This window comes from Rosa rugosa, chromosome 1, assembly GCF_958449725.1.
Source record: "Rosa rugosa chromosome 1, drRosRugo1.1, whole genome shotgun sequence".
Taxonomy (NCBI): domain Eukaryota; kingdom Viridiplantae; phylum Streptophyta; class Magnoliopsida; order Rosales; family Rosaceae; genus Rosa; species Rosa rugosa.
Genome location: NC_084820.1, coordinates 7,998,396 through 8,016,132, shown reverse-complemented (window position 1 = coordinate 8,016,132; position 17,737 = coordinate 7,998,396). Strand labels below are relative to the sequence as shown.

The window sequence follows — 17,737 nt, the reverse complement described above, 5'->3', positions numbered from 1 at the left end:
CCGAACCGGAAAAATATTGTCGATTCCGGTTCCGGTTCCAATAAAAATGTCCAAAAACAGAACCGATCTCAGCCCTAGTAAAAACTCTAAATGGTACCTGAATTATTGTAAAAGGTATTTTTTGGTACCTATGATTTTTTTTTTACTCCAAATGGTACCTGAAATATTGTGCCGTTACCAAATATAGTACATATGTTAACTTCTCTGTTAAAATCACCTATGTGGCATGTACTTTTTTGGATAAAAACTCCAAATGGTACCCAAACTATTGCAAAGTGTATTTTTTGGTACCTGTAAATGTTTTTTTTTTTTTACTCCAAATGGTACTTCAAGTATTGCACATTTACTATTTTTTTTATCATAATATGAAATTCATTCATCGGAATAAGTGTTACAAATAGGTTGAAACTTGAAAGAATACAACTTTAGGTATAAAAAAATCTGATATTTCATCAAATTAACTATTTAGATAAAAAATTTATCAATAAAAAAGGTTTGGGGCAATATCTGAAGGAACAATTCTTAGGTTCACCCCTAGGGTGAATGAGCATATTCACCCCTATTGTCGATTAACATACTTTTATTTAATAAATTTATAATCCAACGGTCCATATATTAAATTAGCCTTTAAAGATTATCCCTGTAAAAAATCAATCGAATCGGAAATCGTTTAATTATCTAATTGAATCAAACAAATGGATGGTTCTAACAACACTTACTACTATTATGATGAACCGTCCATGTATTTCATAAAAATGAATAACTGAAAGGTCTTCAATTTGATTGATTTTTTACAAAGCTAATCTTTGTATTATGTTATACAAAATGAATGGTTGGATTAGAAAATTATAAAGTTATTATGCGTTAATCGACAATGGGGGTGAATATGCTCATTCACCCTAGGGGTGAACCTAAGAATTGTTCTATTTGAAGTACCATTTGGGGTAAAAAAAAATTATAGGTACCAAAAAATACATTTTTGCAATAGTTTGGTACCATTTGAAGTTTTTATTTAAAAAATAAATGCAACGTATGCGACTTTTAACGGAAAAGTTAACGGATGTACTATATTTGGTAATTGTATAATATTTCAAGTACAATTTGAGGTAAAAAAAATTCATAGATACCAGAAAATACCTTTCCCAATAATTCAGGTACCATTTGGAGTTTTTACCTTTTTACTTGTAGCGTTTGAAACCTAAGCACATATTGCCAGCTTATTAATTGGTTTGAACATTAATTTGAACACCTCGTTCGTTATTGATTTTAATTAGATGAGTCCAATCAAAGGGAGACGCACATTGGTCATATTTAACCTGAGGATATTTGGACTTGGGCTGTTTTTTTTTAGGATTAAATACTTGTTACTCCTCGTACTTTTCCCTGAAAAACAGTTTGGTCCCTCGCCTTTTAAATTAAACTGAATAGTCCTTATTCTATCAAATTCTCATATAACAAGTCCAAAATGATCCGAAATAACTATTATGCCCCTAATTTCCTATTTTTATTATTATTTTAATTTTTTTCTCTATTTTTTTAATTTTTCTCCCCTTTTTTTTTATATTTTCTCTCTCCCTCCTTCTCTCTCTCCCCTGTGACCTCTCTCTCCCTCGACCTCTCTTCTTCTTCTCTTCCTCTGCAACCACCGGAGAACACCAGCGCCGCCCTCTCCTCGGGCTCCCCCGCCTCCACCGCCGAGAAGCTCCAGAACGCCTCCACCGCCGAGAAGCTCCAGAACGCTCGGGTCAAACTCAAACTCAGCCGAGCCGATCGAAGCCGATTCATGATGGATGGATCGTGGACTGCAGCTGTGATGCGGCGAATTCACCAGCGCGTAGTTGGATCCAGCCGTACTGCTGCTATCTCCTCCACTAGTCATGTGTGGCTTCTCGGCGTTTGCTATAAGTTCGATGAGTCCGAGTCCGCTCCACTTGCATTCGAACACGATTTCTCGTCGAGAATCTTGATGACGTATCGAAGAGGATTCGATTCGATTGAGGGTGGGGATTCCAAGTGTTTTAGCAGCGATGTGAATTGGGGGTGTATGATTCGGACCAGTCAGATGCTTGTGGCTCAGGCATTGCTTTTCCACAGGTTGGGAAGGTCTTGGAGGCGGCTTATCGACAAGTCTTGCGGCTTGGATCAAGAGTATGTTGAGATCTTGCGTCAATTTGGTGATTCCGAAGCTGCGGCTTTCTCCATCCACAATCTGATTGAGGCTGGCAAGGCTTATAACCTTGCTGCCGGTTCCTGGGTTGGCCCTTATGCTATGTGCCGCTCGTGTTTTGGATGTTCATCGATTCCGGCAAGAACCTGAGTTTACTCCCCCAATCCGAAACCTCATCCGTTTGCCTCCTGAAATCCCATGAAATCCTCCCTGCAACCAAGAAATGGTCTCTCCCCCACATCGCCTTCCATTCAGGCCTCTTCGAAAGCCAACCATTGAGATCTCTAGTGACTCCGCCGCCGAAGATGCCGACGTAATCGTTGAATCCGCCGGAGCCGGCCGTGTTTTGGAGAGCTGGAGAGTGAGGGCGGTGATGGAGCGGAGGGGGTCGGAGAGCTCAGATCGGGTGTGGACGGAGGCATTCTGGAGCTTCTCGGCGGTGGAGGCGGGGGAGCCCGAGGAGAGGGCGGCGCTGGTGTTCTCCGGTGGTTGCAGAGGAAGAGAAGAAGAAGAGAGGTCGAGGGAGAGAGAGAAGGAGGGAGAGAGAAAATATAAAAAAAAAAGGGGGAGAAAAATTAAAAAAATAGAGAAAAAAATTAAAAAAATAATAAAAATAGGAAATGAGGGGCATAATAGTCATTTCAGATCATTTTGGACTTGTTATATGAGAATTTGATAGAATAAGGACTATTCAGTTTAATTTAAAAGGCGAGGGACCAAACTATTTATATCCAGAAACAGATACATCGAATTCACCATAAGAATAAATAAATATATATATACTATATACTATTATTAAGAGAATAGGGTTTGTTAGCCAAAATCTAGAATTCTGACAGAAATGACCCTAGAAGATTAATAAACTTTGAGAATTAATTAAATCAGAAGAATAATTAAGACATTTACAAAATATATTTTTATTAAAAAAATAAACAAAAAAAGTATCCACAAAATCCACTTTTCTCTCCCCATTATATTTTCTCTGCAATAACTAACTCTTTTCTTTTTTATTTTCTGAAAAAATAATAATAATAACTTGCACATACAGAGCATTTGTGAGGAAATGCTACTACTATTATTAAGAGAAGAGACTTTATTAGCCAATACTGAAAATTTTGACAGATTTAACCCTGAAAGATTAAAAAACTTTGAGAATAAATTAAATTACAAGGATAAATAGGACAATTATAAAATAGATTTTTATTAAGAAAATTGAAAAGAAATGCTTCCACAACCCCCACTTTTCTCTCCCACTATTTTCACTCTGCAATAACTACCATTGAATCTATTTCTTTTGCAATAACTAGGGCTGGTCTCGGGTCGGTTTTGCAGTTTCTAGTGCTAAACCCGGAACCGGAACCGACTATTCCTTATCGGTTCGGATTTGCTGTTTTTGGCGTCAAGCACTGAGACAGAACCGAACTGACCATGTCAAGTCGGTTTCTCGATTTTTCGGTTCCAATCTCAGAACTGCCAGTTCAAGGTCCTTTGGGATGAAAAGCCTTTTCCAGATGAATGATGGGCTCTTTTCTAGAAAGCAGGCAACTTTCCAGCACAAGTTGAATCAAATACCCTGTCTCGTTGCCCAGAAAATCCATGAACAGAAGAAATCACAGGAAAAACACCCAAAACCACAATAAACACATCAAGCTTTCATCTTTCATAAAAAAAAATGATATTAAATATCATATAGTACCTGTTATTCAACAAGTTCTTAACAGTGACTTTAGTCCCATCACTGAGAATCCCACTGTACGCAATCCCATACCCACCTTCTCCAATCACATTTTCTTCACACAACCCATTAGTCGCAGCCTCCAGCTCTCTCAAAGTGTACCACCTCCCCCACCCGAGATGTGAAACCTCGGGAACCACCACGTTGCAGTTAGCAGACGACGCTGTTTCGCTGTTCAAGGTCGCCCTGCTCTCGCCCCTGGAGGCTCGGTCGGAGAACACGACGTGGACTTTCGGCTGGGGTTGGTTGTGGGGTGGACGATTTCCTGGATTCTTTAGAGATTATTGGGCTGGGCTCCGCTGCGGCGAGCTTGTAGCGGGCGGTGAGGCAGAGGGAGAGGAGGAACAGGGTCAGGACTATCAAATAGCCGACGACAATTCCGATGACGACCCAGAGATGGAGGCCAAAGATTGAAGTGGGTTTCGATCGAAAAGAGGGAATTCTCTTCGATCTGTTTCTGTTTATGTTATATACGGTTTGTTTCTTCTTCTCTTCCTTCCTGTTTGGGTTTGGATTTTTTTTGTTTTGGAGTTTTCTGGTGGAGAAAGTTGGAGTCTTTGGGTTTTGTGCGAAATAATGATGGTGGTGTTTATTATAAGGGTTTGGGCAGTTGAAAGTGGCTTTATGGGGAAGGAGCTAGTAAGACCGGCAGCACGTGTAGTTTGACTATGGATATCGGTTTTGACACTCATCCGGAACTAAGAACCGAAACCGAACTGAAAACTTACAAAACGGTTCGGTTATGGAAATAAACCAATTTTGACAGCCAAGAACCGCACCGAACCAGCCATTTATGTTCGGTTCTTCCGGTTTTCGGTCCAAAAATCCCAGCCCTAGCAATAACTACCTACCCTTTTTTTTTTTTTTTTTTTTAACAACGAAAATTTTTCATACACATGCAGAGCATGTGATTGTAGACTAGTTATTATTAAGAGAAGAGAGTTTGTCAGCCAAAACAGAAAAATTTTACCAAAATATCCCTCAAATATTAAAAAACATTTGAACTGAAATATTTGAGAAAGACAAAATGGTCAATTCACAAATAAAAGAAAAACAAAAGAAATTTAACAAAAAAAAAAATCAAAAATAAAAAACAAAATATGTGCAGCAGTTTTCTCCACATTCTGTAGAATAACTTCCCACGTAATTATCCACACCCATAGAGTGTGTTTTTTTTTTTTGAGAAGAAAAGAATCCATTAATAACCAAAAAAATTACAACGCATTGGAATAACCGGTTGTGGTATCAACACCACGACACATATTCCTACCAAGATCCATAATTATGGGTCCGTCACTAATAGCAACATCCATGAACCGAAAAGGTCCAACCCCTAACCAATTTTTCCGCCTATCACCCCAGGCTACAAAGAACGATAACCAATCCCGAGCGTCACGATACAACCTCGTCACCAACATCCAGACAAACCACTCCACCCTCTTCCACACCGTGTCCCTAAACCGCCAGACCACGTGCAAGGGAAATCCACCTTTCCGTTGATAACCAACCAGCATCGAAATTATAACATATTGTTCCCAGGAGTAACACCATATAGATGGCTCCACAAAATGACAAGAACCTCCAAACCCTAGCTCAAAAGAGTAGGGACGATTTATTCGACCTAACCAAAAACCTGAAACTAAAACCCTAATAAAAAACTGAAAGAAACTACCATTATTGACCATCTCTTCACGCACCAGACCAAAGCTATGACAAACATCTTCCCTCTCTCTAATTTGCCCGCCGGCAGACCACCGCCACAACTCTTGCCCTTCGAGCTCACCACCCCAGAGGTACGCATTCAACACCTCAAGCCGCACCGTTCCACCTGCCAGTCGTCGGCCTGAACTAGATCTGGAACCACATCCACTCCAATCCAAACCACCGAGAAACAAGAATGGAATCGCCGAGCTCTTCCACCTCGGAACGAAATCGCTCCACCCATCTGTGTCCATCCTCCCAGGAGCCCGAACCCACAGCTGCAAACATCTCAGAGCGACCCACCTCCGAACAGAGATCAGCGCCATACGATCCATGGCAAACCGCCGCCACGATCTGGCCTCTGACCCCTTGTTCCAAGCCTGCGCCGCCGCTGAATTCCTCCTCCCCGCCTGCGCCTCTGCCTGAGAGTAGAGAAGAAGCATACCACGCCCCGACCACTGCAAAGAATACGAAATCGAAGGTCCCAAGACCCCCATCTCCCGTCCGGCAACACCTGCCATTCGTCGTTGAGGCGGGAAGCCCCGATCGACGAGGAGGCGCCGCCGGACGAGCGACCACTGCTCCTTCACTCTTTCCAAACCCTAGTTTGCGCTCCTTTTTTCTCGGTCCCCTAGTTGAGTTTGAACCCATAGAGTGTGTTTGGAGTCTAGTATATATATAATATTCTACCAATATATCAGAAATCATTTACATGCAATAAGAATATACAAGTGAACATTGAGTTGAAAGCAACCGACCCTAGAAAGCAAGCATAAGAGCGCGATTGCCGGAACCAAAGACTCCCATAGGGAACCACCTTCCTTCCCTTCCAAGTGTTCGAAATTTAATTATCATTGCTTCTGTCTGCTCCATTTGCCACACCACACGCCTCCTTCCTCTTATATTCTCAGCATCCAAATTTAATTCAAGTTAAACTAACCAATTAACTCTACCCTGTCTATAATTTAATCCACTGCAACAAGAATAGATTAATAAAAAGTCGGCTTACGAATCCATGGCAACGCCGACAACCCCTTAAAAATAATGCAGATTTAGCAGTCGACGATCTGTAGGATTTATATACAGAGTAAGTAATAATGTACTGAAGAATTCATTACTGTACGTGCTTCTCTTTAAGAAACGAAAGCTTTAATTCCCAGTTTTGTTTTTTCTGGTTAAACTTGAATTATTGCTGCCATTCTTTTCTGACGCATAGCAGAACTTTGTACCCAATTCATTTCGATCTGTATGTCATTAAATTTTGCATATGGTATTTGGTATCTAATACGTATGAGTCTGATCACAGGGGTAACTTAGCTAGTAATCATTTGCTTATCATGAATTCCATATAGAAATAACATGCACATCCAGATTTAGAGTAGCAGGTTTTTGGTTTGGAAAAGCATTGAATAAGATTGATCGATTTAGTGAGGAAGGTCTGACCTAATATTGGATCGGATCATAAACCTAGCTAATTCATGAATAAACCAAACCTGCTTGTATGTTCTATATCTGTGTATATGCCTCAAAAGTTAGAGGTCATGATGAATTCTCAAAGGGAAGATTTTGGCCCAACATCTCTGGTCGAAGTTTGTTTAACAGTTAGTACAACACATTAATTTCCATTTGTTCATGCTTTAATAATCAAATACCCGATTTGACGTTCAACAAATAAGCGCAATTATGTAGCGTGGGAAATTAAACTTTTTTACATATGATTATCACCATTGTTAGGGTTTAGTTAATGACTGTTCTTGTTAGATCTTTTCATCAATGTCTGCTTTCATGCGTAAAGCCCTAGCTAAAGCAAAGTCATCGTAAAGGACAGGTCGCGGTTTTAGAGTTGATATATTTGTCCTTCAATTAATTCGGTGGATCTCCCGCCCTCTATATTGTTATCTTGTAACTTAGCTATCATCGATCATTACTTTGGTTTTCTTACTTTCTTTGCACCATTCCACTCACCAAACGATCCAAATTGTAGCCATATGATTACAACATTTATAATCAACCCTCTTAATTGTATCTGATCTAGTATAAACAACGTAGCCGACAAATTATTTTTTGATTTGACCCGTTAATACGCAATTGATCCTCGTAAAGATACAAAATCTTAAACATAAACAATTTCAATCATTTAATTAGCGTCTAAAACCCATAAGATCGAAGTCACCTTTTGCAAACGTCCTCACTCGATCTAAAACCGGAAGAAGGAAGCTAGCTAGGTTGATCCATCGACCCGACAACAAGGACGTTGTGGCGGGCCAAACGACAAGTGCTGGGCCTGGCTGAATTTAATGATGGGCCTACCTCTGTCGTGCAATTTGGTTCCCGACTGTGGGGTCCAATAAAAACCGAACCAAGTGATGCGAAAATTCACCTGACGTGGGAACACCAACGGCCACATCGTCACGTTCACGTTCACGTTCACGTTCCTGAGTCCGTCAACGCGTCTGATTTGATTCCTCAAATCAATCTCTTTCGGTGTGAGTGCATGTATGGAATTGGGCCCCCCTTCCCTCCATCAGTCCATGTGTTTCTGATTTTGACCCTTTATCTAACACTGGTGGTTTCGTTTTGACGTGGCCTGCTTCCCCATGTCCATGTCCATGTCCGCTCGGTCATTGTAATTCTGCGTACAACGGATCGGACGGGATTCATAACACCGATTAAGAAGGTCGGAGTTTGAATTTCTTGACATTCTTTCTTATAAGGCATAAACAAAAGTACATATGTCAATAACAAGTCTTACTTATTGATATATCTGACTGTATGATTGAGAAGTATACTGAAATGTTCCGAGTCTTAGAATGATACTCATTGCGTATTGGGATATAAGAGTTTTTTTTTTCGTTTCTATTTTCTAGGTAGCAAACTTTCACACATATAAAGATCATTTTTGTAATCTTTTTTTTCCTAATCAAAGAAAAAAAAAACAAAAACTTTTGCACACATATCTTAAATATAATTTGACTTATTGAAGTGCTCGGTCTAAACCCTTTTACTAGGTAGAAAAAACTCTTGGAGGAGAAGAATTTGGCATATAGTATGGACATGGATTTTCATTGTACATAGCCTTGTGGACTGTCCTCACCGAGGGATTTCAAAAATCTTCCATTGTCAACCAAAGTCTATGGAGAGCATGTGACATGACGAAGACGGTGGATTTGGTCTGACTCGTAGAAAATAAATAACATAAATGGTCGAGTTATGTCTTCATCACTAGTGTTAGATAGCACGTTGGTGAATGCATAGGCCTCACATAGTTGATCCCTTTACATTATTTTGTAGGAAATGTCGTTATTGCTAGATGGATTTGGAGTGTTATTTTTCATCAAAATGCATGTGTTATTGGCTTATAGCTTACAATGTAGGAAATGTTGTTTTCTGTCTTTTGACTTTGAAAAATTATTAAAAAAGGTTTGTTATAGGTTTTAGTATACCGTCAATTGGAACACATTCTAAAAATCATGTATTATCAATAGTGAGATTAACAAACATGACAATTATTCAAAATATAGTTTGACACATTGAGAGGTGTCATGGGGGCAGCCATAAAATGCAATGGTATGCCGAAATATGCTAAATTTTGTTAATACCATTTTTTTTTCTTCTTGAATTCTCATGTACCATAATCTCATCATTTTGTAATTATTCTGTAATAATTAGCTTCTGACCATTGTATGCGCAAAGGTTCTCCCTATTTTGTTATAATAAGCGCAATAATTGTACCAACAACTAATTTATAGACGAAAGTCATCTTCGAGAATAAGTTACAACAGGGTCCTAAGTCCCAATACAAGAAGCCATCCTGCAACTGTTCTGGGGCAAGGGATCCTAGTAGTACCATCATTAAGCATATTGAGGTTTCAGGAAGGGATATGAAACGGTAAACCAAAATTAAGTTCATACATTCATATCCCCCTAATTGCAGGGTTACATTTCTATATTTGGTATAAACACTCCCAGTTCACAGAATTATGCAGTTCAAACTCACCATCATTCATCGGACAACATATGACTTTATAGAGTTCCAGTAACATTTCACCAAAACAATCATATAAACTTAAAGTGAATTGAGAGAACAAAACTGGGGACTCAACGACCGAAAATAAAAAGGTAGCCTAACTGTTCAGAATGATTGTTTATTGGTCTACATTTTTACCGGTATGCTATGTCATAAACCAGCCTAATGCTAAATTGGGCTTCAGAATTGATATAACAAGCTGTAACGAGTAATGACTGTGTCAAGATCAACCAAAAGAGGATAAGCATACAACACATTCAAACCTTGTTAAAGTATACATAATGATAACCAAAACAAGCTTCACTGATCTGCATCTCCCTCAACTATCTATGCGTTAGTATCATGACCGGCAATCATGTTTTCCTGTTAAACTTCCTCTTTTTCATTCCTCCCTTCTGCCTTTCGTCTCTCTTCCTCTTCTGTGCTTGCTTGTGAAACGAACCCCCAACCAAGGAAGGTTGTTCTTTTAATGCAAAGCTTTTTGCAACATGTCCCAAGTGAAGTTTCTTTGCTACAAAAATTCTCTTCAGCTCACCACGGTGGGCAGTGTATGCACGAACCCAAGAGCAAAATGCATTCTTGGCCAGAGGCTTTATGTTTGGCTAAGGAAAGAAATGAAAGACAATATATTAGTGATTCACAATTATTCTAAATCCATAATTCCTTACACCTGAAACATCTGCCTAGCATACTCAAAAAGCAATTACTTTCTTGTTCAGGTTTTTTATCACAAATGGAGTTGATAAAGACTATTCTTAATCTTGAAGATACTTTCTAAACAACTATCCTAGCTAAAGCACAGCACAGCACATTTACGCTTACTTTAAGGCACATTAAGAAAACTCGGGAGAAATGAACTACCTGATCTGTAAACGCTTCAAGTGCCTTTTGCAAAGCCAGCACCCAAGGATGTGCATCAATGTAAACAAACTTCCTGACATGTTGCTGACCATATAGTGGGAAACTATCTAATACTTTGAGGAGAGGATACTCTACTAGAGAAACACCATGCTTCTCCAATTCTTTCAAATAATCGATTTCAATTGGCTGTAAAAATAATATTGAATCTCCTCTTTCACCCAGCCGAGCTGTTCTGCCAACCCTACAGCAAGGATAAAATTAACATCATGCCCTCCCCTCAATTTAATATCAACACTCACATAGAAGAGATGTTGATAAGCTTTGCCTAGGGAAAATGGGAAATTCAATGCTCAGAAACTAATTCCCCCAGAAAATTCGCCTTATAACAGCCACCAAGAAAACAATATTACTCCAGTTGAAAGAAAATATTCAATTAGTTCTCAAGGCTTATTGAAATAATTGAATTGCTTTCTAGTCTTTTAATCCATCTGAGCATATAGGGGGTTCATGATGTATATCATACGATATTGCACAAGACAAGTTATACTAATCCCTTTTAGACCAAAAGGGCGAGAACAAACCAAAACTCTAGCAGTTTGGCTCAGATTATTTGCATATGTGAGAAACATAAAGGCTGAGATCTAACATACCTATGCACATATTCAGTAGCCTCGCCTGGAGAATCATACTGTATGATACATCTAACTTTGGGGAAATCCAAACCTCTGGCAGAAACATCTGTGGACAAAAGAAGAGCTGATTTTTCTGTTTTAAAGGTCTCGAATGTGGTTCTTCGATCCACTTGCTCCATATTGCCATGTAACCTGAAGGTCTTGCATCTAAGAAATTTCTGCTTAAGTTCTGATCCTGGTCCTGAATTAGGTTTGAATTGGAACTCACTTAACAAAGAGTAGTGAAAATCCACTGCATCACATGTTGAAAAGAATAGCACAATCTGAAAAATGAGTATGTGAGTAACTTGACAAGGTAAAAACATACAAAATGAGGCTGAGGACTACAGAGATAGACTCGAACTAAGTTTAACAAATAAAAGAAATCATTTTGAGAATTTCAGGTCGTGCGAAATAGGATTCATCACAGAGGCATAAGGATTGGCTAGAAACTAGCTTCTATAACAATCACCACTGAGAAAATGGAAAGCTGAAAAGTAGGCTTACTTTTTCAGAAGTTTCTCGCTCAAAAAGATGCTTTAGAATGGAAAGAAGTACAGCAAGCCGCGCATTACATGGTACTGCAGATAAATTTGATCAGAACACTTGCATCACCATGTCTACAATGTGGTTTTGATTACCCTCAAACACAAAAGGAAAAAAAACAAAGAACTATCGATACACACCTTTAACATATCTCTGAGTCAATTGGGCCGGAAGTTTATAATCTTCATTTGTAGAGCCTGTTGCCTTCACAGAATATTGCGGTTCCTCTGTGTCAGAGTCTGAAGACCCTAAAGGTTCAAATTTTGTAATCGACCGCATCTTCTTGTCAGGCATACCAATCAAGACCGGTTTCTCTAAGCTCATCTTTGCAAGATGATTGACTTTTTCATTCAAGGTCGCAGACAACAGCAAATTCTGCCTCTGAAATTCAAATTTACTTGACGCACCACTATCCTTGGCATGTTTCCTCGAACCCAAAAGATCTAGTATTTCCTCTATCTCCTTTCCAAATCCAAGTTCCAAAATCCTGTCGAGATGCACATATAAGCAAACCACCTCCTCAACATGAACGAAAACACTAAAGGGTAGACAATAACAATGGTACAGTATAAATGTGTCATACCTGTCTGCTTCATCGAAAATTATCCACCGCAAATTCGTGTGCGAAAATGATGATGTATGCTTCAAATGATCCAACAGCCTTCCAGGAGTTGCAACGAGAATAGATATGCCTGTAACATAGTAATTGCAGGGTTTAGGGTTTATATCAAAATCGAAACTTTTTTGCGAAAAAGAACTATCAATCCTTACTTACCTTTGCGCAATCTAGCCTTCTCCTTTTCCCTCTTTTCACCTCCCATCACATAACCAGGCACAATCCAGTGAAAACGGTGCAGTAACTTGTGCAAAATCTCATGAACCTGCAGACACAGCTCTCTCGTCGGCACGAGAACCAACGCAAAAGTACCATCGGAGCGCTGAATCCGAGGCTGCTGCAAGCTCAGGAGGTGGTGTACAACCGGAGCCAAATACGCCACCGTTTTCCCCGTCCCCGTCGCCGCATTCACCAGCACGTGGCGGCCGGAGAGAATAACCGGGATCGCTTGGGCTTGGACTAGAGTCGGACCCTTGAAGCCCAACCTCTCTGTTTCGTCCAACAAAATCAAATTTCAAATTTTTCGAAATAAAAGATTGAATTTTTGGCTATGAAAAATAGGAAATTGAGCCTTACCTTGAAGCTGGTCGCATAAATTGGAGTGAAGGCCGAGACTTGAGAAAGTAGAAGCCGAGAAAATCTCACCGTCTTCTGCTGCTTTCGCGCTTTTTTTCTTGGCGGCCACCATCGCCACTACCCTAAAGTTTCTGCAATAGCTCCTCAAATTGAATAAGAAAACCCGAAAATAACTGGGCCGGGCCTGGATTTCACAATTAATGACATCCGGCCCGGCCCATATTCAGAAACAGTTAAAAGATTGAAACTTGAAGAAGGAGGAGGAGGTTCAGGTGCTGGTTCTGGTTCTGGTTCTGGTTCTGGTTGGTCGTCAACGTTTTTGATCCAAATTATTATTGTGCGTTAAATTTGATTGGGTGGTTGTTAATTGGATCAGATGGCTTCGGACGACGTGGTTGAGATCGATAGCTTAGAGAAGGGTTTGCTGTGCGGAGGTGGAAATGAAGAAGAGGCGGTTCTGTATGCGGCGTCGTTTCGGGAAATGGAGGAGAATTTCGTCAAGTACCAAACAGCGCAGTGGCTTCTGTACTCTGCGCTTTTGATATTGGCGTGGGGGATTGGGTTGCTTATGCTGCTTTATCTTCCGGTTCGGAGGTATATTCTTCGGAAGGATATTCGGTCCAGAAAGCTTTACTTGACATCGAATGCGATCATCTATAAAGTAGGTTCAATTTGTTGTTTATGATGTGATTGTGTAGGTTTTGATTGAGGGTGATTTGTGAGTGATACTTTTTGTTGGTTTAGCTCAGGTTACGAGGCCAGTTCCGATTCCATTTTTCGGGGTGTTGAACAAGGAGAAGCATGTTTTGTTGCCTTCAGTGGCTGATGTTGTAATCGAGCAAGGTAAACCATAGGCGCAATGTTTCGCTTGGTAGTGAGTGGGGGGTTTGCTCAAATGGGGGGAAGACCATTTTTGGTTGAAATTTGTCACATTAGAACGTTTACTTTGATTGATTCTGACCTACTTGTTGTTAAATTGCATGCAAGGTTTGCTACTAATTTGATGCTCTTGATACTAGACATTAGAATAGTATAGTATGTTGAATTGCATCTTTTGACTTCTCCAAGCCACTCATTAGCCTTGCTCATGGTTTTAACCCCATAACACACGATTCTCATACTCAGGATATCTGCAGTCTCTCTTTGGTGTATACTCGCTTCGAATAGAGCATGTTGGTGTCAGAAGGCCTCCAAGTGATGATGTTCAAATCCATGGCATTGCAAATCCAATTGCTTTTAGGAAGGTACCATGAGTTTAATCAACGCATTCTCTGATCTATTTTGAAGTTAAGAAATGTGAGTCTTCATCTTCATATCAATTGCAGGCAGTGCTAATGCGCCTTTCAAGCATGACGAATGAGGTTTTCTCTAGACAAGTTTCCACAGTTGAAGATGTTCCAAATTTGAGGGTACGCTCTTATATCAGATTGTTGTGCCAAAATATTAGTATAAGCATTACAACTGATAACCAAACTAAATTCTGATTCATGGAAGTTGAACCTATGATGGTCATGCTTTTAACATGTTTGATCAGGGCATATGATTTAAATCCTTGATACTGTTAGTGGTGCCATCCATTCTCTCTCTATACGTTTTTACTTATTAACTCTTGGTTCTTTTTATCATCAGCTTCAGATGTCCCCATCAAAACCTCTCAGGCATGATTCATTTTCATACCCAGGGGAGCTAACACTACTGCAGAAACTTGAGGAAGTTGGAAGTTCTGTAAAGGTAGAATACTAAATTTTGGCATTTTACCAATAAAGCTGGGTATGCTCGTGTTATTGATTATGGACTTTCATCTGATATATATTACAGAGGGTTCAAAGTTTAATTGAGGAGCAACACTCTCAAACACCAGAACCTATAGGTTGAAAGAAGTCGATTCGAATACAAAGGGAGTTATAACTCTACTAGTTTGTGCCTTCCCTTGCTCTTAGTTGGACGATTGTCTCAGCTAACGATCCGGAATTGCATTATTTTACAACTCACCGGAAGCATTAGTGCCTACATTTCTGTTCGTGCCCACTAACAGACCATGTTTTGTTTATCACTTTGGTTCGTATCCTATCATCTGCAAATATAGAAATTGACCCATGTAAAATAATTTTTATGATTCTCCGTTGTGTAGTTTGTTTTCTGCTGTTATTTTCATGAAATATTGCGCTGCTGTTGTACTCTCTGGAAATTGTCATTCTAGTACAGACATTACAATTGCATGGTTGCGTTATTGAACTCTTTACCAATATACAAGGATTTTTGCACATGCTAAAAATGATACAGAAGTTTTAAATACACACCCCAAATTACTTAATACACACTCCATACTGAATACACCACTCACTTGATTTCTCATTCTAATATTTTACTAAATACACAACCCAAAGTACCTAAAATATCTTTAATCTAAAAAATCATGAAATATCCTATTATTTGACTATATTATGGCTACTATTTAATATGATTAGTATATTCTAATATATTAATTGATATTTTGTAAATAACCATATTTATTACTTGTGGTAGTTATTAAAAAAATCCATAAAGAGTTATTATTGTTCCCTTTAAATAGATGCATATAAATAGGTTTTGTATTATTTGAGTTCTCATCCACCAAACACCATGTTGATCAAGTATAAAATTATGAGTTGAACATTTAACCAAAACTATATCAGTAGTTTCTCCACAATGGCGGAACTATAAAGTTGTCATTAGATGGGCTAAACAAATTAACAGTTACAAAGTTTTTTCACCCGTGATGTTTTATATTAGAAAATAAATGGATTAATCATATCTCTCAAGAAAAAAAAAGGAAATTAACTAAAAATGGGAGTAAAGTGATTCGCTTTAAAAACATTTAATGCCATTGATTTTGAAATTCTAAATATTATGGTTTCCAACCTCACTTAATTACAATTTATTTAAGGAAAAATTAAATTAGATAGTTTTTAACTTTATTATTGTATTAAATTAGCATGCCATGTATAGAAATTTGTTGTGTTTATCTAACTATTTATACATAAATAGAATAATATAAGGAAACTAAGATGATCATCGGAAAAAAAAAAAAATTCCAGGCCACTCATTGTATGTATGGATAGATCAAAGTATGAGCTCATGAGATTGACATGATTTGACTTGTAAATTATCAATACATGTTCTTGGTTATTCATAAATGAGATTTCTCATATGGACTACATGTTATAGGAAACATTCATTAATTGTGTCTCACTCGTTGCACATCTGTTCGTCAAATTGCTCATGAATTATGGCTATATGTGCCATTTTCAGCATGACATTTGCATGATTGGGATGTTTATGATCATAACATCACTTAATATCTGGTTGGGATATTGAAGCAAACTAAAAATGAAACTAAAAACTAAACACATAATTACTTGCTCGGATTGGTGTAGTGCCGATCCTTGGACGTAACGGCATCGGCGGCAATTTTTTCAGTCGTATAGCTTATTGCAGAATACTTATAGGAATCTAACTTAGTTCTATGCAATCATAAGAACCGACCTAATACAAAACTAAAGACATGAGGGAAGGTCACCACATCTTTGAGAAAAGCATTTAGTAACTCAATTATCAGCATTCAATACAATTATTTAGTAATTCAGCAGTTGTCAATATAAATAGGTTTTACATACCCATGCCATTAGAGACAACGGACGTTGTCAACATAAACAGGTTTTACATACCCATGCCATTAGAGACAACAAACCAGTAAGTCAATAGAGCATTAAAATTGCTATTTCAAATGTTATCTCAGTAGTTAGAGAACCCACTACCTAAAATCAAGGTTCTGGGTTCGAGTCACTATGGGAGTAGGAGTGAAATCTTTTGATCCTCTTTTATTAAAAAAAAAAAAAACATTAAAATTGCTATTTCAAATGTTAAAAAAATGCTTTTTTGTTAATATTTTGACGTGTACTCGTCACTATTATTCCCCTTCCCCTTATAGTTAGTTTTGGTTTTTTTCTTTGGTCAAATATATTAGTTTTGATTTTTTCTAAAAGAAAAATTAATTAAATTACAAATTAGAACCTGTAGTACACTTCACCCACATTACTAATCTCTGTAATCTCTAGTGGGCAAGAGCCATCCAAATCTAGTTTTGATTGATCTCCATAAAAGCATGCCCTAGGTGACGGAGCATAGGGCATATATTAGGCCTCGTTTGGTTCACGGAAGGGAAATCAATTCCCTTCTCTTTCCTATGGGGGTGGGAAATTAAAATTCCTGTCAGGTTTCCTTTCCTGTGTTTGGTAACGCAGGGAAATTATTCAGGAAAGACCATTTGATTTCCCTTCCGGTGTTTGGTTGGTGAAGGAAAGGAAAGTAAAAATATAGCTATGTTTCAATGATACCCTTGTATTTTTAAAATAAAAACAACATCATAAAAATTCAAAAGTACACCAATTTTTCAACAAGAGATGGAATTTGCCACCATGTGAAGATCCTAAACAACAATCTGAAATGGATTTTCAGCACAGTGATACGCTCAAAGCAAGCGCATAATTTAACCCTGAAAACATCGTTAGTAGTATAAGCAAATAGGGATCGTTCTATTCCGGGGATTGAGGGTACACCTGTCATTGTCAAAAAATAAATAAAGAATTAAAATAATAAAGTAAAAAGTATTATGTACAAAAATAAAATAAAGAATAAAAATATATACAAGTTAATATAAAAAGGGGGGTTTTGAGATTATAGAATTGGAATTAAAATTAAATGAAATAAAGAAAGTGTAAAAACACATATACAAGGGTGGAACACAAGAAACAAAGATCAAAACTACAATCATATGAATGAAATCCAATTACAATTC

General features: G+C 38.3%; 4 protein-coding genes across 4 annotated transcripts in view; 2 read left to right on the top strand and 2 right to left on the bottom strand.

Annotated features, from left to right (window-relative positions):
- The window catches only part of LOC133714360 (uncharacterized), a 70,526-nt gene that overhangs the window by 52,111 nt on the left and 678 nt on the right, over positions 1-17,737 (bottom strand). The gene's annotated exons all lie outside the window — the stretch shown is intronic.
- LOC133706584 (cysteine protease ATG4-like) lies at positions 1,787-2,317 on the top strand. The gene has a single exon (XM_062132117.1). It carries the CDS (start codon positions 1,787-1,789, stop codon positions 2,315-2,317), a length of 531 nt encoding a protein of 176 aa, XP_061988101.1.
- Positions 9,711-13,033, bottom strand: LOC133714323 (DEAD-box ATP-dependent RNA helicase 17). Its single transcript, XM_062140426.1, has 8 exons — positions 12,901-13,033; positions 12,484-12,813; positions 12,292-12,400; positions 11,849-12,195; positions 11,670-11,743; positions 11,142-11,446; positions 10,492-10,732; positions 9,711-10,232 (listed from the first exon to the last, which is right to left on the bottom strand). Exons 1-8 carry the CDS (start codon positions 13,010-13,012, stop codon positions 9,984-9,986), a joined length of 1,767 nt encoding a protein of 588 aa, XP_061996410.1. The 5' UTR covers positions 13,013-13,033; the 3' UTR covers positions 9,711-9,983.
- On the top strand, positions 13,277-15,130 carry LOC133714334 (uncharacterized). Its single transcript, XM_062140436.1, has 6 exons — positions 13,277-13,561; positions 13,650-13,743; positions 14,026-14,144; positions 14,226-14,309; positions 14,530-14,631; positions 14,719-15,130. The coding sequence occupies exons 1-6, from the start codon at positions 13,277-13,279 to the stop codon at positions 14,773-14,775; spliced, it is 741 nt and encodes a 246-aa protein (XP_061996420.1). The 3' UTR covers positions 14,776-15,130.